This window comes from Furipterus horrens, unplaced genomic scaffold (assembly GCF_987537825.1).
Source record: "Furipterus horrens unplaced genomic scaffold, mFurHor1.1.pri manual_scaffold_4, whole genome shotgun sequence".
NCBI classification, from domain to species: domain Eukaryota; kingdom Metazoa; phylum Chordata; class Mammalia; order Chiroptera; family Furipteridae; genus Furipterus; species Furipterus horrens.
This window is the reverse complement of record NW_028327174.1, coordinates 186,948,230-186,974,892: the sequence shown is the minus strand read 5'-3', so window position 1 is coordinate 186,974,892 and position 26,663 is coordinate 186,948,230. Positions and strand designations below refer to the sequence as shown.

Sequence of the window (26,663 nt, the reverse complement as noted above, 5' to 3'; positions counted from 1 at the left end):
TATTCGGGTTTTAAGAGCAACAGGGGAGACTCCAGATCTCCCTTCCCAGCTTAGGGGACTCTGCCCTCTGGGCATCTGGCCCCAGGACAGACTTGAGTTGAAACTGTCTGCTCCTGGAAGCAGGCCCATCAGGAAGATGCCAGCGGTTGTTCTTGAAAGTTAGCTTCTCTGAAACGTTGTTCTGCTGCTTACAGAACATTTCTGATGGCTCTGATTGGGTACTAGAAGAATAGATGGTTGCTGGCTGACCCCTTGGTAAAGAAAGACAGAGGATTGACGTGCCATCCCTGCCCAGAGAGAAGGCCTGGTCAGCAGCCCTGACCGCGATGCCAGGCTTCCCACAGCCGCCTGCCATTCCCCATGTTCATTAAACCTGAATCCTTACACGCACTTTTCCTCAGACACCCACGAGCATCCCGTCTCTGTGTGAAATAGTGGACCCTCAGATATCTGTATGTCCAACCCACTCATGACTTTCTGGTCCCCGTATGTCACCTCACTCAGAGGACTCCTCTGAACCCCAAGCATTAAGTAGTGCTCTGTCCCACCTCCTTTGACTGCCTCTCCCATTGATTTGGTTACAACCTGGGCCCACTTACTAGAAGGTAAGTGCAATGAAGTCCAGGAGTTGATTCTGTTCACTCAACAGCCAGCACCTGAAACAGGGCTTAGCTCCCCCGACACCAGCCTTCCACATGCGTCGGCTTAAGCACCGGGCTTCCCTGACCTGCACAGGAAAGCCCTGTGACTTGCTTTGACTAGTGATGGAATGGTAAATGGTCCCCATGTCCTGTGTACAGGAATTATTTAAAGTTCCCCAGGTAATTCAAAAGTGTAGTCAGAGTTGAAAAACCATTAATGTAAGGCTGGAATGCGTTGGTTTTGTTACTACTCCTTAAAGTAGAATCAAAGAACCGGAGCCGCTGGGAAGGTGTGTCTGGAGCTGCCCCTAACAACGCCCTGCAGATGGCTGGTTGGTGGAGGTGGACGACCACAGGTTGGCCCATGTACTAAGAGTTCCAGAGAATGGCTTAGGCCCCTCACCGGTGACCTCATCAATGCCCTGGGCTCAGACTTGTTTGCGAAGCAGTTGGGCGGGCATCTTGAGGGGCCTTTAACTTTTCTAGAGTGACTGCACCGTTTTACATTTCCCTCGGTAGTGTGTGAGAGTTCCAGTTTCTCCATTGCCTCACCGACCTTGGTATAAGTTTAAGTGGGAAAAATTATAATGTCTTATACGAAACCCAAAACTTCCCAACAGTTTCCTAGAATCTAAGTAAAACTCATTAAGTGCCTATATGAAAACAGTAAACTCTAATGTTTTCACATAGAAAGCTTCAAACATTGCTTCTTCATCACCAAACATGAACCGGTTGCTTGGTGTTCACCAGGCCAGTGATGCTTTTCTTAGAAAGCCAGAGACACAATCCTTTTTGCTGATGATTCCAAAGTTCTTCAATTGTGTTTAGAATGTAACTCAAGTTTTCCACACAGATGGTTAAAAATATTACTTTACATTTAAAAATATATATAAACGTAAGGTTTTTCCAAACCAATTGCCAAAAACTTATGTTGCCAGGACAAATACACCATGAATATTTGGGTATTAAAACCTAAAAGACTGGGTGGAAGAACATTCTGTGGCTTATGCCTTCATTTCTCACTTCTCCGTGGGGCACAAAGTGGGAGCCCAAGGCAGGAAGTAGCAATGCAGCGCTGGGATAGGGGGCAGAGTTGGGAGGGGCGGTGGGAGGGGGTGGAGACCGCATGGGCAGCCGCAGATGCTGACCCCCCCTCAGCATCACAGCCCAGTTCATCCTGCAAACCTGGTTGCTCAGAGGCTGCCGTCTGTTCTTGGAGAGAATCAACTAGACAAAACGAAGCACACAGCCTTTCTCACCGTTTGACAAGATCGTCTCCTCTGTCTCAGGGGCAGGACGACCTACAGCCCGTCCATGGTGCCTACCATTGCATAGACCTCAAAACACCAGGACTCTGTATCAGTTGAGCATGCCTAGAAATGATCACACAAGGGGCTGGAGAACTTTGGAAAACACGCCAAGACAGGACACAGAAAGTCCTAGGTTCACAGCCCTGTGCCCAGCTCCTCCCATGACACTGGCCTTTTTTGTTTGGGGGGTGCTGAAGGGGACCATTAGAACAAGGCAGAAATGAGCCATAACTTTTATGAAGCCCAGGCTGTGGGGCACAGGAGCCTAAATGACAACATTCCTCTCACCAAAATCCCCCTCCTTCATGCTCTCCACCTCTTTGCCCCCTGCCTAACACTTAAGACCTGCCCCAAGAGCCACCTTCCCAGGAATCGCCCTCTGACCCCACCTGCCCAGAAGTGCCAGACGTTGGTCTGAGGGTTCTACACACGCCATCCCATTGCATCCCTGTAGCAATCTACAGACAGTACGGTTATCCCCGTGATGAGGACACTCAGGCTCTGAGAGGTTAAATCTGTCCTCATGGCTTCAGAGTGACAGGGACAGGAATAAAGCCCAGGCCTAATGACCCCAAAGCCTGTGTTCTTAAGCACTTTCTGTGTGTTGCCACATCTCCAGCATCAATCTCTTTTCTGACCCACAGTGATCTGGACTTGATCCCCTTTAATTGGGTTACCTCATCAGCTTATGGAATGAAATTCATATGTGAATGACGTCCCCCATCTCTCCATTTCTCTTAGAGATCTATGGTATATAGCGAAGTAGTATTTTATCCAATCCAATTCTAATCTGGGCTATTGGAATGCTTTGTGATAGGTACCACCATCTTTGGCAGAGACAGTTTCTTTGTCCTGAGGCTGGTTACAATGGAGTAACTCACCTACTTCCTCACACCATGGGAGTGCTGGTACATGGCTTATCCACACATTGCATTTCCCAGCTGAACTCTATTCTTGCCACACATAATTGGCTTTCTGATTTCACGGTTAAATCTGGACCCAAAGGGAACCTTTCATGACATCCATTATTATTATTATTATTATTATTTTGAGAATGTGTTTTGAGTAATTTCAGGTCACTACGTAGATTGGAAAGAGATGAGACGGACAGGAACAAGCCTGGCCTCCCATCAGTGACTACAGACCACTCACCGAGTAGGAGGGGAAAACGTGGTGCCCACGGGCAAATAACTGGACTCAGAATGAGTATAAAGACAGGGGCGACGAGAGTGGAGCCACCATCAGGGAGGGACTCACTTCAACTGACCGTCGCTGAGTCAGTGTCGTCCCTTCCAAGATGAAGCTGCTGCTGCTGTGTCTGGGGCTGACCCTGGTCTGTGCCCATTATGAAGGGAACCATGATGTCGTGACAAGCAACTTCGATATGTCAAAGGTGAGCTGGGGGAGATTTGACTTTGGGGGGTTGTTTTGGGGATTCTGAAGCAAGATGGCCCTACTGGGGGCTTGATTTTTTTTACATGTTAGATAATGGGGGTCATTTCTGACTTTTGACCAAGAGCAATTGTACCATGTGGAAAGGTGACAGCCCTGGGGACCTCATTCTCACTGCAGAGACAGTGGAAAGAGCCTTACGTGTGGTGCCAGTTGACCTGAGTTTTAATCCCATCCTCACATCACCCCTATGAGTCCATGGACCAGAGTTCAAGGAGTCAGAGGTTCATGCAGTGTCCTGTCTCTTCTTTTCTTTCCATATCATTTTACTGATTTCTTGCAGGTTTCAGGGGAGTGGTATACCATTCTCATGGCCTCAGACACGAAGGAAAAGATAGAAGAAAATGGTAGCTTGAGACTTTTTGTGGAATACATCCAAGTCCTGAATAACTCTTCTCTGTTCGTTCACCTTCATAAAAAGTAAGTATGGTGCTTTATACTTGGAAGGAAAAAAAAAAAAAAATGACCCTGAAGCCTTAGTATGGTTGGGATCTCTACACACACACAACACAAAGACACCAGCAGGCACTTTCCTATGTGCACTTACATTGTAGGCCTGTATCCAAATCAGAGTCCCTGATCAGGCACTGATCCAGGACTAGAAGAACCGGTAGGTTCTCTAGTTTCAGAGATAAGAGTTGGTGACAGGAAGAGATTTAAATGGGAGTAGAGGAGGTGAGGGGCAGAGGTATAGGAATCATAAGTAGTGTGACAATATAGCCTCAGTTAAGGGTATAGGGTTGCGGACCAAGAGCCTTGCTCTCTCTTGAAACTATCTTATTTGCTGTGTGACCTAGAAATTTTATCTCTTCCCACCCCAATTGTCCCTTGTGTAAAAGAGGATGATAATAATTCTTTCTTATGGGTTTTTTTTTTCTTTCTTTCTTCTTCTTTTTTTTTTTTTTTTTTTTTGTGAGGACTGAGTGAGGCAATGTTAATAGATCATTTATCTGAGATGCTGGCACAACTGAAAACTTGGCTAATTATCTAGACAGGTCATTTAGCAACATTAATAGTGGAAGTGCTGATAGGGTAATAGTGGTATCAGTAGCTGACTCATTCTTAAAGTAGCAAATAAAATAAGAAAATAAAAGCTCTTTCAAATTTTTACTAAAAGTTTTCAACATTTAATTGAAATCACACACTCAAGTTACAGGTGGACGGTGAGGGTGCCAGCCTCATCAATATCTCTTGGGCATCAATCAGCTCATTCTGTTTTACAGGGTCAATGGAGAGTGTACTGACATTTCTTTAGTTTGTGAAGAAACAGAAGAGAATGGTGTATATAGTGTTGCCTGTAAGTATACATTTAAAATTCTTTGTAAATTCTCCTTCCAACTGCAAGAAATTTACTAAACCCCAATATCTTTAGGATCGAGATCAATAGCTGATGAGTGCTCTATAGATAACATACGTGAGGCCATTTAATAGCCAATATTCTCTACTATGTGGGAGAACCTTGTGTGTCAAAGCCAATGGCTGACACATAATACCCTCAGAATGAGATGGCAATTTGGTCTTATGTACCACCTGCAACAAAGGAAAATTGGCTCACAAAGAAAAGTAAATTTTTTGGATACCTTCTGATTCCATGCCCACTCTGATGGTTTCTGGTGTTCATTGCCATGACACACTGCTCAGACAGACTGCTGGGTGTGTGATGTTAGCGGGGCTATAGACAGGACAGAGACTCATAGTTGGCAGAGGTGGCTGAGGAAGGTGGGGGAGCCTCAGAGAAAATAATAGAAGGGAAGTTGCAGCTGTGGCTGAATTTTCTACCACTAGAAATCAGTGTACCACTGGTTGTCATTTCTATCCTTACAAGTCTCCAGTGAAGCCCAGGGAGCTAATGGAAGGCCTTAGATGTCACTCTTTACCTCTTCCAGGATATGCACTTGGCTTTGTTCTGTAAAAGAAAATAGGTAAAGAGTTTCCCTTGCTTCCCATGGATCAAAGGAGTTCTGAGCCCTGTTCTGTTTCCTCCACAGATCATGGATACAATACATTTCACATAATTGAAGCGGTCTATAGTGACCATGTTATGTTTTATATCTTGAATTCCGATAACGGGAAAGAAACCCAACTGACGGCACTCCATGGTAGAGTATTTTCATGCTGGCACTTACCTTGGAGTGGGCTGGAGACAAAGCGGTTGTCTTAGTCTTACCCTGGGACATATGTCCTCCTCTGAAGAGAGGTGCTCTTCATGGGTAATCCTTCAGGCTTGGTGATGAGAGATGATGAAATCTCTCACAGTGCCAGAAGGATATCCTAAAAAATGTCAGAGCCAAGACAGGTTATATCCCATCCCCAACTTCTACCTAAGCACCAATCAGTGCCATCCACTTCCCACCCACCTGTCCCCTCTGCGCCCAAGGGTCTCAATGACAAACACATAAGACACAGCAGTTACTGTCACTCTTCCCACAGCCCGAAAACCAGATGTGAGTCCACAACTTAAGAAAAGGTTTGAGAAACGTACCCAAGACTATGGAATTGCTAAGAAAAACATAGTGGACATGACCGAAGTTGGTAAGTTGAGTTCTCTCTGGTTTTCTCTTCCTAAATTCCCATGTCACTGATTGGAAAACCCAAGAGAAGGTAACACCTCCAATCAGTCCCCTGTCCTAAGCTGGAAAATCACTGGGTTTCTCACTGGGAAAGAAATGGGCCTGTGCTTGACTGAGCTCTGTCCTGTCCCTGCAGATCGCTGTCTCCATGCCCGAGGGAGCCGTGGGGCCCTGGCCACCAGGTGGGTGATGTGTGGTGGAGAGGGGGTGGCTCAGGGGTCACTGCCTTCCAAAACCATTAGGGCTTTATGCCGAAAGATTACAATACAAATAATTTGGTAAGAGAGATTGCGGAGTGAGCTAGAAATTTGGAGCTGGAGTTCATGGTTAGGACCTGCTCCTTTCATGAGCTTTATATCAAATGACCTAACAGCTAAAAGGAAGACAATGATATGTACCTTATAAGGCTGTGTGAATATCCTGCTGCTGAAAGGGCCTCAGTAATTGATAATGTCCTAAAAAGCATGAAGACTCAAAATTTGCAATAGGAAAAGAATACAGATATCTCCTGTATAACACAGTACTTCTATAACACAGTTTCACTCCAACACAGTTAGAGAATTTGGGAAAACTCCCATATAACACGGTACTTCTGTAACATGGTTTTGCTCTAACATGGTTAGAGAACTGAGGAAAACTCCTTTATAACACATTAGGAAAATCCCTGTACAATACTGAACATGATAAAAGCTTTTAAGAGCAAAGGATAACACATTAAAATTTTTCATTAAGTATATATGTTGTATCAGTTTACTCTAAAAAGCATAAAGAAAGGCCTAGACTTAGCAGAACATCTGGAGTCCTATTTCTTAGGTGAAGATCCTTGCACTGAAAAGAACACAAAATTTAAGAGAGAACTTCAAAAGTGCTTAGCACTGTATAACAAAATTTATAAAGATCTCTCAGCTAAAAGCAAGCAATCTAAAATAACAGATTTTTTGCCAAAAGTGGAGCATAGAAATCAAGATAATGCTGAAGAAAGTTCAGAGGATAAGGGCATCTTGTCAGAAAGAAAACACATTCTGTTGATGAAGCTTAGTAGTGATGATGAAGAAAACATTACTTAATTCATACTAATATGTAATACTTTTTATGAAAATTGCTTTCATAAAGATATTTCTCTTAATTATAAAAATATAACAGTATGCTTTAAAACTTTTTGGAACCTAACCCCTCTTTTTGTACTAGTTCTTTGTTTCATGTAATACGGATTCGCATAACACGGCATTTGTTAGTAACCTAACCTAACAACCGTGTTATACAGGGGTTACCTGTACTGGGGGTGACTGTGAAACTCAGATAGACTTCTGGGTTTTGTCCATCTTGCAAGGCCTGACTTTGTGGTCTCACCCTCCAATTTTTGACAATAATGTCTTCCTTTGATCTGGGCACATCCCTAACCTGTGATCTGGAAATCAAGCTGACCTTCCAGTTGTCTTCCACCTGGAAGATAGGCTCTGAATTTCCTCATGTGTTTCCTCCCTCAGCTATATTGTGGGGTTTTATTCAGATAATATATGGGAAAGTCTTAGCATCTATGGTTTGCATAAAGTCAGCACTTAATAAATGTTAACTATGGTTTTGTCATTCTCTCTTGATTTATCCATAATTCTTCAAAAGCTTTAATGCGGATGATGGCAGAAACCAGCCCAGGGTCCTCCATTGATTCCTCTCTCTTTTTCATAGACTCCAATTAGGGAAGGGTAGGATGGGATCAGTGACGGATAAAAAAGCAATTGACTCTATGCCCTCCTTCCCCCTATTCTGACAAGTAGCATAGGTCAGAGTGCAAGTTGATACCTACTTCTTCACCATGTTCTCTGTCATAGAAACTATCTTTGTCTTCCATTCAATCCAGAAAATGCTTAATGAGTTTCTGTATCCTCTCTCTTCTGCTTATCTAGGGCCGAGTGAATGCTTCATTCCATGGTCCCCAAGCCATCTTGTGACAAGTTCTGTGACCTGATTTCCAGCACTGTCATCCATGAGGCCTTATCTCTGAATCTTCACAAACTTTCTAATTGTTATCAATCACCAAGAATCTGAGGTTTTCTCCAAATTTCTGACTCTCTTTTCCATACCCAGGATAACTCCACCATGAATAAGACCTTGCTGTACCTGGTCAATAAATGATTTGCCTTGCAGTTGTGTGATTGTCTTTGTGTACGTGAGAGACATGGGGCTGACAGTCAGTGAATGAGGGGACCTCCTTGGCCCTGTACCTGTAATGGTCTCCTAGCTTCTCAGAAAAAGATTTTACTTATTTACTTTTAGAGAGGGAGGAAAGAAGGGAGAAAGAGAGGGAGAGAAATGTCAATTTGAGAGATATATTGATTGGTGCCTGTCATAGGCCCCCGACTGGTGACCTGCTTGCAACCCACGCATGTGCCCTGGCAGGGAATGGAACTGGTGACCTTTTGGTTTGCAAGCCAGAGCTCAATCTACTGAGCCACACCACTCAGGGCTGATTTGCCTTTTTCTTAGTGTCCAGATAAAGCAAACTATGAGCCTTCCCTAATTTGCCCCATCCTAGAATTCTCTTTCTCAGGGAGGTACTGAGAGACAGCTGCTGCTGAAGCTGACATCAGGGCTCCATGTTTCAGGATCTGCCTGCACACCCCAACATCTCTGCACCATCCACGCTGGAAGGCAGTGGACGTCCTTTCAGGCTCTCGGAAGACCTTCTTCAACACCGCTGTTATCTACCATGCGCATCCTTAGGGTTTTAATATTTTCTCTTTGGTAGACATTTTGTGTATTCTTGGTTATTAATTCCTATAAATTTTCACCACTTTGCTTGTTTTACATTGTAAATTTTTTATAATTAAAATTAGCCAGCTTGAGTCAGTTCAGATAATCACAATTTTGTGGGCAACATCAAAAGCATCACAGTTGGGAGATGTAGACAAATACTCTGTGTCTCCCTCTACAGCTAAGAAGGAACACAACTACCTCAAAACTAGAAACAACCAGAAGTTCCAGAAGGTCAAGCTGCGTAGAGGTCCAGCAAACAAAGATATAGAAAAGAGGTGCTCATCCAGACAGGTGGGAAGGGTGGAGCCAGGGTGGAGAGGACATGGTGTGGTGGTGGCTGAGGCTGCGGCAGCGGCAGGCCAGCAGAAAGCACAGGCACATGTTTTAAAAAGTCAGGAGGGACACCTGGGGAGCATTTCTGGCTCCTCACCGACCTCACAGCTCACAGTCCCAGCACCAGGGAAAATCAAGCCTCATTGATTCTGACTGTGTAAACCAGTGGGGGTTGGGGCGGAGGCAGAAACTGCTGGTCTCTCAGCAGAGTCCGCTTGTTTAAAGGGCCCCCACGGTCCTAGAACATCTGCAGACCCACCCACTCTGGGAATGATGGCCTGGGAAGCAGCTAGAGGGGCACCAGTCCGTTGCAGAAGTGGGACAGGTGCCTGGAAAAGGGGAGAGTGCTGGGCAAGTGGCATGTTCCCTCTCAGACTCCTCCCCCACATACAGCGCCACAACATGGTGAAACAGGTCACCCTGTACTGACAAATCCCTATGGCTCCACCCCTTACAAGGTAACAGGAGGGACAGCTCTACCTGGGACGGAGAGGCAAACAAACACAGGAGCCTGTCAGAATGAGAAGAGAGAGAAGTATGACCCAAAATTGGAAATGGATCAAGATTCCCCTGGGAGAACTAAGCGACAAGGAGATAGCCAACCTAACAGATGAGGAGATAGACAACCTAACAGATGCAGAATTCAAAACACTGGTGATTAAGATACTCACAGGCTTGACAGATATGCTTGAGCATGGCAAACGCATAAGGGAAGAAGTGAAGGCTATGCTAAGTGAAACAAAGGAAAATCCACAAAAATCAATGGTGAAGGAAAGGAAACTGGGGTTCAAATCAATGATTTGGAAAACAGAAAGAAAGAAACAGACAACCAGTGAAGCATGAGGAAGCAAAAATTTAAAAAATGAGGAAAACTCATATTTTGTGAAGGAGATGGACATACAGGTCCGGGAAGCATGGAGGGTCCCTGGCAAGCTGGACCCAGAGGGGACCACACAAGGACGCATCATGATTGACATGCCAAAGGTGAAAGATGAAGACAGAGTCCTGGGGGCAGCAAGAGAGAGGTGGAGAGTTGCCTACAGGGGGATGCCCTGTAGGACTATCAGCTGATTTCTCAGAGGACACTTTGCAGGTAGGAAGGGACTGGCAAGCAGTATTCAATGTGATGAAAAGCAAGGACCTACAACCAAGATTACTCTATCCAGCAAGGCTATCATTTGGAATAAAAGGGCAGATGAAGTGCTTTCCAGACAAGGTGAAGCTAAAGGAGTTCATCATCACCAAGCCATTATTATATGAAATGTCAAAGGGACTTACTTAAGAAAAAGAAGATCAAAACTATGAACACTAAAATGACAACAAACTCACAACTGTCAACGACTGAATCTAAAAAATAAAAACAAAATCCAACTAAGCAATCCAGAATAGGAACAGAATCATAGGTATGGGGATCATTTGGAGGGTTATCAGCTGGGAGGGGGAAAGGGGGAAATGGGAAAATGGTTCAGGGATTAAGAAGCATAATCGGTTGGTACAAAATAGACAGGGGGAAGTTAAGAATCATATAGGAAAGGGTGAAGCCAAAGAACTTATATGCATGACCCATGGACATGAACTAAGGGGGGTGGGATTGCTGGTGTTAAGGGAGTTACTGGGCAGAGGGGAGCAAAGGAGAAAAAAATTGGAACTACTGTAACAACATAATCAATAAAATAATACTTAAAAAAAAAAAAAGCATCACAGTTGGGAGCCAGGAGAACATACACCTTACTCCCTTCAGCAGGCCTGATCAGGGTGTTGACGTTGTCCAGGTGAATGTCATAGAGCTTCCTCACAGCCTGTTTGGTCTGGTGCATGTTGGCCTTGACATCCACAATGAACACAAGTGTACTGCTGTCTTCCATCTTCTTCAAGGCTCACTCAGTGGTCGGGAGAATGTATGGTGGCCAAGTGGTCAAGCTTGTGTCTCCTGGGTGTGTTCCTCTGAGGATACTCAGGCTGCCTTTAGGGCCACAGTGTTTTTGGCCATCAGAAGGTGGTTGACATATGGATCATCTTTTTGTGTGTGTTGTGGATGCCTTTGAGCACTGACATCCTTGCCTGCAGAGCCTCTGCTTTGGCTTTGGCTTTGGGTGGGGCAGGAGCTTCCTTCTTTGCTCTGAGTGCTATCCTCATGAAAAGGCTAATTGTGTTTTTTTAAGCCATTAGTTGTTATCATAAGTTTTTGCTGCTGTAGAGAAATCTATTGATTTCTGTAATTTGATGTCTCTAGCAACCTTGATGAACTTTTTAATAGTTACAAGGAAATAGTTTCAATAATTTGTGGATTCTGCTTTTTTATAGGTTAGGTACATAGTCATATTATTGCAAATAGTGTCAAAATACCTTTCCCAATATTTATGCTTCTCTCTCTCATTTTTCTCCTCTTCTTATAACTTTAGCCAGAACCTCCAGGGATACATAAATATTGAAACTATGTGTTCTGTACCAGGCGGTATAGAACTATGGATCACAGCCCTAATCTAGCCCATTGTTTATTCTTATACTGCCTGTGAACCGAGACATTTGCAATCAGTGCAATATCAGGAACAACTGTTTTCAAGCCCAGTAAAGCAAGTTTCAAAAAAAGATACCGTTCTGCTCACTAAGAGATCTGTATTTTCAAAGAATTATACTCAATATTTTATTTTGTATTTCAACAAAAAAGTGTGAAAATGTGTTTTCTCTATTATTGTATTAGTACCTACATAATATCTTGACTATGCCCCTTGTCCTGCAGGACCTAAAGTATTTCCTATCCAGCGCATTAGAGAAAAGGTTGCTGGCCCCTTCTCTGTACCATGATCATTCTCCTGATTATTTGGTATGGGTATTTGTATTACAATGTCCCCCCAATACACAAGATTTTCATATCTAACTCCTCAGAGAGCCATCAATAAAATGGGCATTAAATGATCTAACTGTGGGTTTAAGGAGATTTTTTTAAAGTATATTTTATGGATTATGTTATTACAGTTGTTCCAATTTTTTCCCCTTTGCTCCCCCCTGTCCAGTACCCCACTTAACACCAGCAATTCCACGCCCCTTAGTTCATGTCCATGGATCATGCATATAACTTCTTTGGCTTCACCCTTTCCTATATGATTCTTAACTTCCCCCTGTCTATTTTGTACCAACCGATTATGCTTCTTAATCCCTGCACCATTTCCCCATTTCCCCCCTTGCCCCTCCCAGCTGATAACCCTCCAAATGATCCCCATACCTATGATTCTGTTCCTATTCTGGATTGCTTAGTTGGATTTTGTTTTTATTTTTTAGATTCTGTTGTTGATAGTTGTGAGTTTGTTGTCATTTTAATGTTTGTGGTTTTGATCTTCTTTTTCTTAAGTAAGTCCCTTTGACATTTCATATAATAATGGCTTGGTGATGATGAACTCCTTTAGCTTCACCTTGTCTGGAAAGCACTTCATCTGCCCTTTTATTCCAAATGATAGCCTTGCTGGATAGAGTAATCTTGGTTGTAGGTCCTTGCTTTTCATCACATTGAATACTGCTTGCCAGTCCCTTCCTACCTGCAAAGTGTCCTCTGAGAAGTCAGCTGATACTCTTATAGACACCCCTTTGTAGGTAGCTCTCTGCTTTTCTTTTGTTGCTTTTAAGATTCTCTTTATCTTTCACTTTTGGCATTTTAATGATGATGTGTCTTGGTGTGGTCTTCTCTGGGTCTAGCTTGTTTGGGACTCTCTGTACTTCCTGGACTTGTATGTCTATTTCCTTCACCAAATTTGGAAAGCTTTCCTTCATTATTTTTTCACATAAGCTTTCCATTTCTTACTCTTCCTCTTTTCCTTTTGGCACCCCTATGATTCCGATGTTGGTATGTTTAAAGTTGTCCCAGAGGTTTCTAAGCCTCTCCTCGTTTTTTTCAATTCTTGTTTCCTCATTCTGTACTGGTTGACTGTCTTTTTCTTCCTTATGTTCCAAATCATTGATTTGAACCCCGGTTTCCTTCCCTTCACCATTGGTTTTGGGTGGATTTTCCTTTGTTTCATTTAGCATAGCCTTCACTTCTTCCCCTATGTGTTTGCCGTACTTAAGTATATCTGTCAAGTCTGTGAGCACCTTTATCACCAGCATTTTGAGCTCTATGACTGTGAGGTTGGGTAGTTCCTCATTGCTTAGTTCTCCCACTGGAACCTTGATTCATTCCCTCTCTTGGGCCATACCTCTCTTGTCTCATCTTGTCAGGCTCCTTTGTTTGTTTGCCTTGGTGTCTTAGGTAGAGCTGTCACACCTGTTATGTGTATGTAAGGAGCGGAGCCTTAGCTGTTCATCAGTACAGGGCGACCTGTTTCACCACACTGTGGTGCTGTATGTGGGGGAAGGGCCTTATAAGGAACAATACCATTTGCTCAGCCCTTGCCCCCTTTCCAGGCACTTCTCCCACCTCTGCATGGGACTGGTGCCTCTCTAGCTGTTGCCCTGGCTGTCATTCCCAGAGTGGGTGGATCTGTAGATGTTCTAGGACTGTCGGGGCCCTTTAAAAAAGCAGACTCTACTAAGAGACAAGCAGTTTCTTCCTCTACCCTAAACCCCACTGGTTTGCACAGTCAGAAGTAATGAGACTTTATTTTCCCCGGTGCCGAAACCGTGAACTGTGTGGTCTGGTCTGGTGCTGGGAGTGCTCCCCAAGTGTCCCTCCCTACTTTTAAAAGTGTGTGACTGCACTTTCGGCCGTCCTGCCATTGCCACTGCTACTACCACCACACCGCATATTCTCCGCCCGGCTCCACCCCAGCTCTGCCCCTCCTACCTGTCTGGATGAGTATTTCTTCTTTATATCTATGTTTGTTGGAGTTCCATGCAGCTCGATTTTCTGAAACTTCTGGTTGTCTCTAGTTTTGATGTAGTTGTATTCCTTCTTAGTTGTGGAGGGAGATGCAATGTGTCTGTCTATGCCTCCATCTTGGCCAGAGTCCCTCAAGGATATGGTTTAAAATTGTCCTTTATTGCTGTCCTTGAATGATTTAAAGCTGAGTGGAGGAAATGCTGATAAATGTCAAATACACTTCCAGAGTAAATGTCAAAACAGGATACCCTGAGGTTATTCGGGGTTTCAAGAGCAACAGGGAAGACTCCAGATCTCCCCTCAGGCTTAGGGGACACTGCCTTTTGAGTGTCTGGCCCCAGGACAGATTTGACTTGAAACTGCTCCTGGAAGCAGGCCCATCAGGAAGATGCCAGCGGTTGTTCTTGAAAGTTAGCTTTTCTGAAACGTTGTTCTGCTGCTTACAAAACATTCTGATGGCTTTGATTGGGTACTAGAAGAATAGATGGTTGCTGGCTGACTCCTTGGTAAAAGAAGACAGAGGACTGGCATGGCATCTCAGCCCCGAGAGAAGGCCTGGTCAGCTGCCCTGACAGCGATGACCCAGCGCCAGGCTTCGCACAGCTGCCTGCCGTTTCCCATGTTCCCGTTAAACTTGAATCCTTACACACACACTTTTCCTCAGACACCCACGAGCATCCTGTCTCTGTGTGAAATACTGGACCCTCAAATACCTGCATGTCCAACCCACTCATGACATTCCCCTCCCAGTGTGTCACCTCACCTCAGAGGACTCCTCTGAACCCCAAGCATTAAGTAGTGCTCTGTCCCACCTCCTTTGACTGCCTCTCCCATTGATTTGGTTACAACCTGGGCCCACTTACTAGAAGTTAAGTGCAATGAAATCCAGGAGTTGATTCTGTTCACTCAACAGCCAGCACCTGAAACAGGGCTTAGCTCCCTCGACACCGGCCCTCCACAGGCGTCGGCTTAAAGAGGGGGCTTCCCTGACCTGCACAGGAAAGCCCTGTGACTTGCTTTGACTAGTGATGGAATGGTAAATGGTCCCCATGTCCTGTGTACAGGAATTATTTAAAGTTCCCCAGGTAATTCAAAAGTGTAGTCAGAGTTGAAAAACCATTAATGTAAGGCTGGAATGCGTTGGTTTTGTTACTACTCCTTAAAGTAGAACCAAAGAACCAGAGCTGCTGGGAAGGTGTGTCTGGAGTTGCCCCTAACAATGCCCTGCAGATGGCTGGTTGGTGGAGGCCGATGATCACAGGTTGGCCCATGTACTAAGAGTTCCAGAGAATGGCTTAGGCCCCTCACCGGTGACCTCATCAATGCCCTGGGCTCAGACTTGTCTGCCAAGCAGTTGGGCGGGCATCTTGAGGGGCCTTTAACTTTTCTAGAGTGACTGCACTGTTTTACATTTCCCTCGGTAGTGTGTGAGAGTTCCAATTTCTCCATTGCCTCACTGACCTTGGTAGTTTAAGTGGGAAAAATTATAATGTCTTATACGAAACCCAAAACTTCCCAAGAGTTTCCTAGAATCCAAGTAAAACACATTAAGTGCCTACATGAAAACAGTAAACTGTAATGTTTTCAAATAGAAAGCTTCAAACATTGCTTCTTCATCTCCAAACACGAACCGGTTGTTTGGTGTTCACCAGGCCAGTGATCCTTTTTTATTTTATTTTATTTTATTTTATTTTATTTTATTTTATGTTCTATTGATTATGCTGTTACAGTTGTCCCAATTTCTTTTCCCTCTGCTCCCCTCCACCCAGTGACACTCCTCCCTCCAGTTCTCCCCGCCTTTAGTCCATGACCTTTGGTTGTGCATATAGTTCTCAACATCTTCCTATCTACTCCACTCCCTCCTACAATGTTTCTTAATTCCTGCACCATCTCCCTCCCTTTTCCCCTTCCCCCTCCCCACTGACCTCCCCCCTATATGTTCCCCCTACCTATAATTATTTTCCCACTCTCGTTGTCTACTTAGTTTGCTTTTGTTTTTATTCCCTAGCTTCTGTTGTTGGTTGTTGTGATACAGTTTTCTATTTAATGTTCATAGTTTTGATCCTCCTTCTTATAAACCAGACCCTTTAACACCTCATATAACAGTGCTTTGGATCTAATGAACTCCTTCAGTTTTACTTTGTCCTGGAAGCACTCTCTCTGCCCTTCTATTCTGAATGACAGCTTCACTGGATAGAGTAATCGTGGTGGTAGATTTTTGCTTTTCATTACTTTGAATATTTCTTGCCAGTCCCTTCTTGCCTGCAGAGTCTTCTTTGAGAAATCAGCTGATATTCTAATTGGGACCCCTTTGTATATAATTCTCTTCTCCTCTCTTGCTGCTTTTAAGATTCTCTCTTTATCCTTTATTTTGACATCTTGATTATAATGTGTCTTGGTGTGGTTCTCCCTGGGTCTAGTTTATTTGGAACTCTTTGTTCTTCCTGGACCTGTAAGTCTATTTCCTTCCCCAAGTTAGGGAAGTTCTGCTTCATTATTTTTTCACATACTTTTTCAATTTCTAGTTCTTCTTCTTCACCTTCTGGCACCTCTATGATTCAAATGTTGGATCGCTTATGGCTGTCCCATAGGTTTCTGAGCCTTTCCTCATTTTCCTCACTTTTTGTTTCCTCTTTCTGCACTGATTGACTGTTCCTTCACTATGTTCCGATTTGTTGATTTGATCTCTGGTTTTCCTTCCCTCACCACTTGTTTTGTATGTGTTTTTGTCCATTTCAGCAGGACTAGCCTTCATTCCCCATCTTTATTAAGATCCGATGTTAGTTCTGTAAGCTGTCTTATAACTATACCTCTGAACCAAGCCTCAGAAAGATTATCTATTTGCTGGTCCGTTAAATCATGTATTTGTTGTCTGATCAGCTGCGTGACTGGGATCTCTATCATGATCCCTGCCATCCTGACAGGTTTGTTTACCTTTCCTTCCTCGGTGGGGCTGTCACACCTCCTACGCTATCGGGGGCAGAGCCCTGTGCACACATCACTACTGGGCGACCCCTCTCACCACACTGTGGTGCTTTGTGTGGGGGCTGGGGTCCAAGATGGATTCCTGCCATTCTCTCTCTACTGAGAGACCGGAAGCCTCCTCCTCTGTCCCCACTCCCTTTGGGCCTCACAGTCTGAGGCAATGGGGGCTCTTCCTTTCCCGGCATTGGAATTGCGAGCTGACAGGTCTGGACTGCAGTCGGGGGTGCTCCCAGGTGCTTCCCATCTCTCCTTAAATATGGGTGTCTGTGCTTACCACCGTCCTGCTGCCCATTGCTGTAGCTGCCGCCACCAGCACAGCTTGACCTCTCTGCCCCGACTTTGCCCCTCCTACCTGTCTGACGAGCACCACTTGTTTATAACTTCATATGTTCAACTTCCATGTAGCTTTATTTTCTGGAACTTCTGGTTGTTTCTGGTTTTGCGGTAGTTGTAGTCCTTCTTAGTTGTGGAGGGAGACAAAGCGTGTCAGTCTAGGCCTCCATCTTGGCCGGAAGTCTTTAACTGTATCCAGTGATGCTTTCCTTAAAATGTCAGAGACCCAATCCCTTTTGCTCATGATTCCAAAGTTCTTCAACTGTGTTTAAAATGTAACTCAAGTTTTCCACACAGATGGTTAAAAATGTTGCTTTACATTTTTAAAATGTAAACATAAGTTTTTTTTCCAAAACGACTGCCAGAACAAATATACCATGAATATTTGGGTATTAAAACCTAAAAGACTGGGTGGAAGAACATTCTGTGGCTTATGCCTTCATTTCTCGTTTCTCCCTGGGGCACACAGTGGGATCCCAAGGCAGGAAATAGCAATGCGGTGCTGGGATAGGGGGCAGAGTTGGAAGGGGCGTTGGGAGGGAATGGAGACCGCGTGGGCAGCTGCAGTGTCTGACCGCCCCTCAGCATCACAGTCCAGTTCATCCTGCAAACCTGGTTGCTCAGAGGCTGCCATCTGTTCTTGGAGAGAATCAACTAGACAAAACGAAGTACACAGTCTTTCTCACCGTTTGACAAGATCGGCTCCTCTGTCTCAGGGGCAGGATGACCTACAGCCACCCACGGTGCCTAAAGTAGCACAGACCTCAAAACAGCAGGGACTCTGTATCAGTTGAGCATGCCTAGCAATGATCGCACAAGGGACTGGGAGAACTTTGGAAAACAGGCCAAGACAGAACACTGCAAGTCCTAGGTTCACCGCCGTGTGCCCAGCTCCTCCCATGACTCTGGTATTTTTGGTTTGGGAGGGAGGTGCAGAAGGGGCCCTTTAGCAAGAGGCAGAAATGAGCCATAACTTTTAAGAAGCCCCAGTTGTGGGCACAGGGGCCTAAATGACAACATTCCTCTCACCAAAATCCCCCTCCCCCATGCTCTCCACATCTCCACCCCCTGCCTAACACATAAGACCTCTCCCAAGACCTACCTTCCCAGAAATCATCCTCTGACCCCACCTGCCCAGAAGTGCCAGACGTTGGTCTGAGGGTTCTACACACACCATCCCATTGCATCCCTGCAGCAATCTACGGACGGTACGGTTATCCCCGTGATGAGGACACTCAGGCTCTGAGAGGTTAAATCTGTCCTCATGGCTTCAGAGTGACAGGGACAGGAATGAAGCCAGGTCTAATGACCCCAAAGCCTGTGTTCTTAAGCACTCTCTATGTGATGTCACATCCCCAGAATCACCCTCTTTTCTGACCCACAATGGTCTGGACTTTGTCCCCCTCAGTTGGGTTACCTCATCAGCTTGCAGAATGAAGTTTATATGAGGATGACATCCTCCATCTCTCCATTTCTCTTAGAGATCTATGGTATGTAGTGAGGTATACGTAGTGATTTAACATTTGTTCGTTTATTGTGGTTGAATTTAGACAACAAGGAAAAGGAGTTAAAATTGTTCTATACTAGACACTATACTTTCCAGAAATTGTTTTATTCAACCCAATTCTAATCTGCGCGATTGCAATGCTTTGTGGTAGGCACTACCATCTTTGGCAGAGATAGTTTCTTCATCCTAAGGCTGGTTACAACGGAGTCACTCACCTACTTCCTCACACCACGGGAGTGGTGAGCCATGGCTCATCCACACATTGCATTTCCCAGCTGAATCTATTCCTGCCGCACATAATAGGCTTTCTGATTTCACAGTTAAATCTGTTTCCAAAGGGCAGCCTTTCATGGCATCCACTTTTTTTTTTTTTTTTTTTGGTGTGTGTTCTGAGTAATTTCAGGTCACTAAGTAGATCGGAAGAGATGAGATGGACAGAAACAAGCTTGGCCTCCCATCAGTGACTACAGACCACTCACCGAGTGGGAGGGGAAAACGTGGTGCCCGCGGACAAATAACTGGACCCAGAATGAGTATAAAGACAGGGCACTAGGGAGTGGAGCCACCATCAGGGAGGGACTCATTCCAAGTGACCGTCGCTGAGTCAGTGTCGTCCCTTCCAAGATGAAGCTGCTGCTGCTGTGTCTGGGGCTGACCCTGGTCTGTGCCCATCATGAAGGGAACCATGATGTCATGACAAGCAACTTCGATATGTCAAAGGTGAGCTGCAGGAGATTTGACTTTGGGGCCTGTTTAGGGGATTCTGAAGCTAGATGGCCCTACTGGAGGTCTACTTTTTTTTTTTTTCACATCTTAGACAACGGGTGGGGGAGGGCATTTGTGACTTCAGATCAAGAGCAATTGTATCATGTGGAAAGGTGACAGCACTGGGGACCTTGTTCTCACTGCAGGGACAGTGGAAAGAGCCTTGCATGTGGTGCCAGTTGACCTGAGTTCTAATCCCATCCTCACATCACCCCCATGAGTCCTGTCCCACGGACTAGAGTTCAAGTAGATAAGAGTTCATGCAATGTCCCATCTCTTCTTTTCTTTTCCTATCATTTTACTGATTTCTTGCAGATTTCAGGGTCATGGTATTCCATTCTTTTGGCCTCAGACATGAAGGAAAAGATAGAAAAAAATGGTAGCATGAGACTTTTTGTGGAATACATGCAAATCTTGGGTAACTCTTCTCTTTTCCTTAACTATCATAAAAAGTAAGTATGGCACTTTATACTTTGAGAAAAAGAAACCCCAGAAGCCTTTATATGTTTTGAGCTCTACACACACAGAATACAAACACACCAGCCAAATCAGAGTCCCTTATCAAGCACTGATCCAGGACTTGAAGAACCTGAAGGTTCTCTAGATTCAGAGATAAGAATTGGTGACAGGCACAGATTTAAATGGGAGTAGAGGAGGTGAGGGGCAGAGGTAGCAGAATCATAAGTAGTGTGACAATATAGCCTCACTTAAGGGTATAAGATTGGGGATCAACAGCCTTTCTCGCTCTTGAAATTCTTAGTAATTTTGTGACCTAGAAATTTTATCTCTTTCCACCCCTATATTCCCTGAGTAAAAGAGGATGATAGTAATTCTTTTATGGATTTTTTTCTTTCTGTTCTTTTTTTATTTGTTTGTTTGTTTTTTGCTCTTTTTTTCACGAGGAATGAATGAGGCATCGTTAATGTAGCATTTATCTGAGATGCTGGCATATCTGAGCACTCATCTAATTATCTAGACAGGTAGCTTAGCAACAGTAATAGTGGAAGTATTGGTATCAGCAGCTGACTCATTCTTAAAGTAGCAAATAAAGTCAAATAAGAAAATAAAAGCTCTTTCAAATTTTTACTAAAAGTTTTCAACATTTAATTGAAATCACACACTCAAGTTACAGGTGGACGGTGAGGGTGCCAGCCTCATCAATATCTCTTGGGCATCAATCAGCTCATTCTGTTTTACAGGGTTAGTGGAGAGTGTACTGACATTTCTTTCATTTGTGATGAAACAGAAGAAAAAGGTGTATATAGTGTTGTCTGTAAGTATACATTTTAAAAAGTTTTCATAAATCCTACTTCCAACTGCAATAAATCTACTAAATTCCAATATCTTTAGGATCGAGATCAATTGCTGATTAAAGCTTCTTAGGTAATATTCATGAGGCCATTTATAGCCAATATTCTCTACTATGTGGGAGAACCTTGTGTGTCAAAGCCAATGGCTGACACATAATACCCTCAGAACGAGATGGCAATTTGATCTTATGTATCACGTGCAACAAAGGAAAATTGGTTCACAAAGAAAAGTAAATTTTTTGGATACCTTCTGAGTCTATGCCCACTCTAATGGCTTCTGGTGTTCGGTGCCACAGCACATTGCTCAGACAATGTGTGATGGCAGTGGGGCTATAGACAGGACAGAAACTCATAGTGGGCAGAAGTGGGGGAGCCTCAGGGAAGATAATAGAAGGGAAGTTGCAGCTGTGCCTGAATTTTCTACCACTAGTAATCAGTGTACCTCTGGTTGTCATTTCTATCCTTAGAAGTGTCCAGTGAAACCCAGGGAGCTAATGGAAGGCCTTAGACGTTACTCTTTACCTCTTCCAGGATATGCACTTGGCTTTGTTCTGTAAAAGAAAATAGGTAAAGAGTTTCCCTTGCTTCCCATGGACTAAAGGAGTTCTGAGCACTGTTCTGTTTCCTCCACAGATGATGGATACAATACATTTCACATAATTGAAGCAGTCTATAGTGACTATGTTATGATTTATGTCTTGAATTCCGACAATGGGAAAGAAACCCAAGTGATGGAGCTCTATGGTAGAGTATTTTCACATTTACGCTCCCCTTGGAGTGGGCTGGAGACAAAAAGATTCTCTTAGTCTAACCCTGAGACATCTGACCTCCTCTGAAGAGAAGTGCTCACCGTGGGTAATCCTTCAGGCTCAGTGATGGGATGATGATGAAATCTCTCACCATGCAAGAAGGATATCCTAAAACTCAGAGTCAAGACAGGTTATATCCCATCCCCAACTTCTGCCTAAGCACCAATCACTGCCATCCACTTCCCATCCACCTGTCCCCTCTGCGCCCAAGGGTCTCAATGACAAACACATAAGACATAGCAGTTATTGTCACTCTTTCCACAGCCCGAAAACTAGATGTGAGTCCACAACTCAAGAAGAGGTTTGAGAAACTTTGCCAAGACTCTGGAATTGCTAAGGAAAACATACTGGACCTGACCAAAGCCGGTAAGTTGAGTTCTCTCTGGTTTCTCTTCCTAAATTTCCATGTCACTGATTGGAAAACCCAAGAGAAGGTAACATCTCCAATCGGTCCCCTGTCCTAACCTGAAAAATCACTGGGTTTCTCGCTGGGAAATAAATGGGCTTGTGCTTGACTATGCTCTGTCCTGTCCCTGCAGATCGCTGTCTCCATGCCCGAGGGAGCCGTGGGGCCCTGGCCACCAGGTGGGTGATGTGTGGTGGAGAGGGGATGGCCCAGGGGTCACTGCCTTCCAAAACCATTAGGGCTTTATGCCGAAAGATTACAATGCAAAAACAGTAAGGAAGCTTGATGAGTGAGATGGAAATTTGGAGCTGGAGTCCAGGGTTAGGACCTGCTCCTTTCATGAGCTTTAGAGCAAATGAGCTAACAGCTAAAAGGAAAACAACGATGTATACCTTACAGGGCTGCTGTGTGGGTATCCTGCTGCTGAAAGGGCCTCGGTAATTGATAATATTGTAAAAAGCATGAAGACTTAAATTTAAAATAGGAAAAAAGAGTACTAGGGTGTGTATGCAAAACAAAAATACACTTCTGGGTTTTGTCCATCTTGCAAGGCCCGGTTTGGTGGTCTCACCCTCCAATTTTGGTAATAATGTCTTCCTCTGGTCTGTGGAAATCTGTATCCTGTGACCTGGAAATTGAGCTGAACTTCTTGTTGGACAATAGGCTCTGATTTTCCTCATCTGTTTCCTCTCCCAGATTTATTGTGGGGTTTTATTCAGATAATATATGGGAAAGTCTTAGCATCTATGGCTTGCATAAAGTCAGCACTTAATAAATGGTAACTATGGTTTTGTCATTCTTTCTTGATTTATTCACAGTTCTTCAAAACCTTTAATGCAGAGGATGGCAAAAACCAGCCTAGGGTCCTTCACTGATTCCTCTTTTTTTTTTTCATAGACTCCGTTTAGGGAAGGATAAGATGGGATCAGTGACAGATAAAAAAATAATTGACTCCATGCCCTCCTTCCCCCTATTCTGACAAGTAGCATAGGTTAGAGTGCAGGTTGATACCTACTTCTTCACCATGTTCTCTGTCATAGAAATTCTCTTTGTCTTTCATTCGATCCAGGAAGTGCTTAATGATTTCTGTGCACTCTCTCTTTCCCCTGCTTATTTAGGGTTGGGTGAATGCTTCATTCCATGGTCCCTGTGCCATCTTGTGACAACTTTTGCAACCTGATTTCCAGCACTGTCATGAAGCCTTATCTCTGAATCTTCAGGATCTTTCCAATTGTCATCAACTTACCAAGAATCTAAGGTTTTCTCCAAATTTTGGACTCTCTTTGCCACACTCAGGAGAACTCTACCATGAATAAGACCTTGCTCTACCTGGTCAATAAATGATTTGTCTTGCAGTTGTGTGATTATCCTTGTGTATGTGAGAGACATGGGGCTGACAGAGAATGAAGGGATCTCCTTGGCCCTGTACCTATATGGTTCCCTAGCTTCTTAGATAAAGATTTTATTTACTTCTAGAGAGAGAGGAAGGTTGGGAGAAAGAGAGAGAGAGAAACGTCAATGTGAGAGATGCCTTGATCGACGGCCTATCACAGGCCCCCAACTAGGCACCTCACCCACAACCCAGTCATGTGCCCTGACTGGGAATGGAGCCGGCGACCTTTGGGTTCACAGGCCAGAGGTCAGTCCACTGAACTACACTAGCCAGATCTGATTTGCCTGTTTTTTAGTGACCAGATAAAACAAACTATGAGCCTGCCCACAGTTTGTCCCATCCTAGAATTCTCTTTCTCAGGGGGGTACTGAGAGACAGATGCTGCTTCTGAGGCTGACACCGGGGCTCCATGTTTCAGGAAGTGCCTGCACACCCCAGCTTCTCTGCACCATCTGTGCTGGGAGGTAGTGGGCGTTCTTTCAGGCTCTCAGAAAACCTCCGTCACCACCGCTGTTACCTACCGTGCACATCCTAAGTGGGATGCTAGTTTCCCTAAATATATAAAGAATATAAAATTCAATTCAAATTGGGGTGAATGACCCTTCGTATTCTGTACAGGTGCCCTGTTATGTAACAGTATCCTTGCTGGGCTAGGATACTTTGAGTGTTCTCACTGACATTGAAGCTACAGGACTTTGAAAACATTGTTTTCTCCTGGGTATGTAACATTTAGTCTTAAAGCCACACACAGTGATTGACTCTCCTTGGGAAGGATGTTCCCTATCCCGCCCAACCTAGTGGTCGTATATACCCAATTGCACTATGTTAATGCCACTGATACATTGATTTCCTGACAGATTTTATTATCAGCAACATAAATGTGAATATCCTTCCACAAGTTAGGGAATGTACTAGATACATATTAGCATGGTTAAATCTCAAAAACACTTGTTCAAGACTAGATATATGTGGTGTGATGTCATTCACATACATTGTAAATAACAGAGAACAATGGAATGTGTTATTAATAATCCCTGTATGTGCGACAATGCAGTGTCTCTCTGAACGTGCACACAAATCACCTGGGCACCTTGAGACACGGCTAGTTCTGAGTTAGCAGGTCTTGGTGGCGCCTGAGACTCTGCTTTCTAACAGGTTCCCAGCGGTGCCAGTTTTGTGCTTACCTTGGGTGGGGGCGACTTTGGTGAAGGGAAACTGGCCTTCCTACCTGCTTCGGTGCATCAATGTCTAGGATTATTTTCTTCACCTGGGTGCTGGAACCTCTCAGTTGTACGCCTGGACTACCATGAAGGTATTCTCACCTATGACGGTGTTAAAATCGGTGTTTCCATGGAGACATGAGGTCTGGCACCTCCTATTCCACTGTCATTCAAGTCAGCCAAGATCAGTGATTATTTCATCTAAAAGACACACATGGGAAAAGACATGGAATGTTCCACTCTATATTTTCATTTTCTAGAATATTGAATAAAATCAGGAGTTGAAGGAAAGTTATGGTGGGATCAGCCATCAATGCGAGCTATGCTACTGCTGCTTCATGCACTTTGCTCAGGGACTGGAAAGCCAAGCTCACTGTCAAGTGTTATACAGGATTTTTCACCATGACATTTTTTTTTTTATTAGTCTTGTGTCACTCTATATCGCCTCACTGTCCATCAACACATTCTTAGGATCTGACAATGAGTTGGTTAAAGAAAGAGAAATGAACCTGTTGCAAAGAGCACCATGGAATAATAGACCAAATGCAGGCTAGTGTGAATTGGATACTCACTTGATCATGTATGCTTAGTTCCTTCTGAGAGTTCACTCTGCCTGTGTATCAGAAATACAGCTAGGAAACTCTTTTCTTGGCATCCAGCTGGACAGGATAAATGGTCCTGTATTAGTTTCCTGTTTGTGCTGGAACAAATCACCACAAACTCAGTGCCTTTAAACAGCGTGCTTGTGATACCACAGTTTTGGAGGTCAGAGGTCTGACACCCGACTCACTGGTCAAAATCAAGTGAGCCCCGTGTCTGTCAGTTTATTCAGATCATCATCTGTGTCCTTTCTTAGAGTTTTAAAATTTTCTCCTTGGTAGTATTTTTGTGTATTCTTGGTTGTTAATTCCTATATACTTTCACCAGTTTACTTGTTTTACAGTGTAAAATTTTTGTAATTAAAATTAGCCAGACTGACTCAGTTCAGATGATCCCAATTTTGTTGCAGCATCAAAAGTATCACAGTCAGGAGCCAGCCAAACATACCCCTTCCTCCCTCTAGCAGGCCTGATCAGGGTGTTGACCTTGTCCAGGTGAATGTCATAGAGTTTCCTCACAGCCTGTTTGGTCTGGTGAATGTTGGCTTTGACATCCACAATGAACACAAGTGTACTGCCATCTTCCTTCTTCATGGCTCATTTGGTGGTCAGGGGAAGGTGATGATGGCCGAGTGGTCAAGCTTGTGTCTCCTGGGTGTGTTCCTCTGTGGATACTTGGACTGTCTTCAGAGCCGCAGTGTCTTTGGCCATCGGAAGGTGTTTGACATGCGGTCTCCTCTTTTTGGTTGTGGATGACCTTCAGCTCAGCTTTCTTTGCCTTCAAAGCCTCTGCTTTGGTTTTGGCTTTTGCTTTTGCTTTGGGAGGGGCAGGGGCTTCCTTCTTCACTCTGGCACCATCTTCCTGAAAACGCTGTTTGTGTTTGTTTGTTTTTAAGAATTCTTTTTTCAGTCCTCACCTGAGGATGTTTATCGACTGAGGATGGAACTCACAACCTAGGTATGTGCCCTGACCAGGAATTGAACCCACAGCCTTTTGGAGTATGGGATGATGCCCCAACCAACTAAGCCACCTGGCCAGGACTGTTTGTGTGGTTTTTAAACCATTAGTTTTTTTCATGAGTTTTTGCTGCTATAGAGAAATGCAGTTGTTTTTGTAAGTTGATGTTGCTAACAACCTTGATGGAATTTTTAATAGTTATAAGGAAATTCCAGTATTCTGTGGATTCTGTTGTTTTATAGGTATATAGTCATATTATTGCAAATAGTATCAAAAAAACCCTCTTCCAATACTTATGCTTCTCTCTCTCGTTTTCCTCCTCTCCTTATAACTTTAGCCAGAACCTCCAGGGATACATAAATATTGAAACCATTTTCTATGCCAGGTAGTATAGAACTATGGACCACAGGCCTAACCGAGCCGCTGCCTAGTTTTATACTGCCCGTGAACCAAGACATTTCCCATTAGTGCAATATCAGAAGCACTGATTTCAACCCCAGTGAAGCAA

General features: G+C 44.1%; 2 protein-coding genes across 2 annotated transcripts; both read left to right on the top strand.

Annotated features, from left to right (window-relative positions):
- The first annotated feature begins 3,248 nt into the window (after positions 1-3,248).
- Positions 3,249-8,694, top strand: LOC150013567 (major allergen Equ c 1-like). The gene is made up of 7 exons (XM_090275251.1): positions 3,249-3,344; positions 3,687-3,823; positions 4,627-4,700; positions 5,392-5,502; positions 5,834-5,935; positions 6,110-6,155; positions 8,577-8,694. The coding sequence occupies exons 1-7, from the start codon at positions 3,249-3,251 to the stop codon at positions 8,692-8,694; spliced, it is 684 nt and encodes a 227-aa protein (XP_090131377.1).
- A 10,625-nt stretch (positions 8,695-19,319) lies between these two features.
- On the top strand, positions 19,320-25,953 carry LOC150013566 (lipocalin Can f 6.0101-like). The gene is made up of 7 exons (XM_090275250.1): positions 19,320-19,415; positions 19,776-19,912; positions 20,660-20,733; positions 21,404-21,514; positions 21,844-21,945; positions 22,119-22,164; positions 25,662-25,953. Exons 1-7 carry the CDS (start codon positions 19,320-19,322, stop codon positions 25,951-25,953), a joined length of 858 nt encoding a protein of 285 aa, XP_090131376.1.
- Positions 25,954-26,663: the final 710 nt, after the last annotated feature.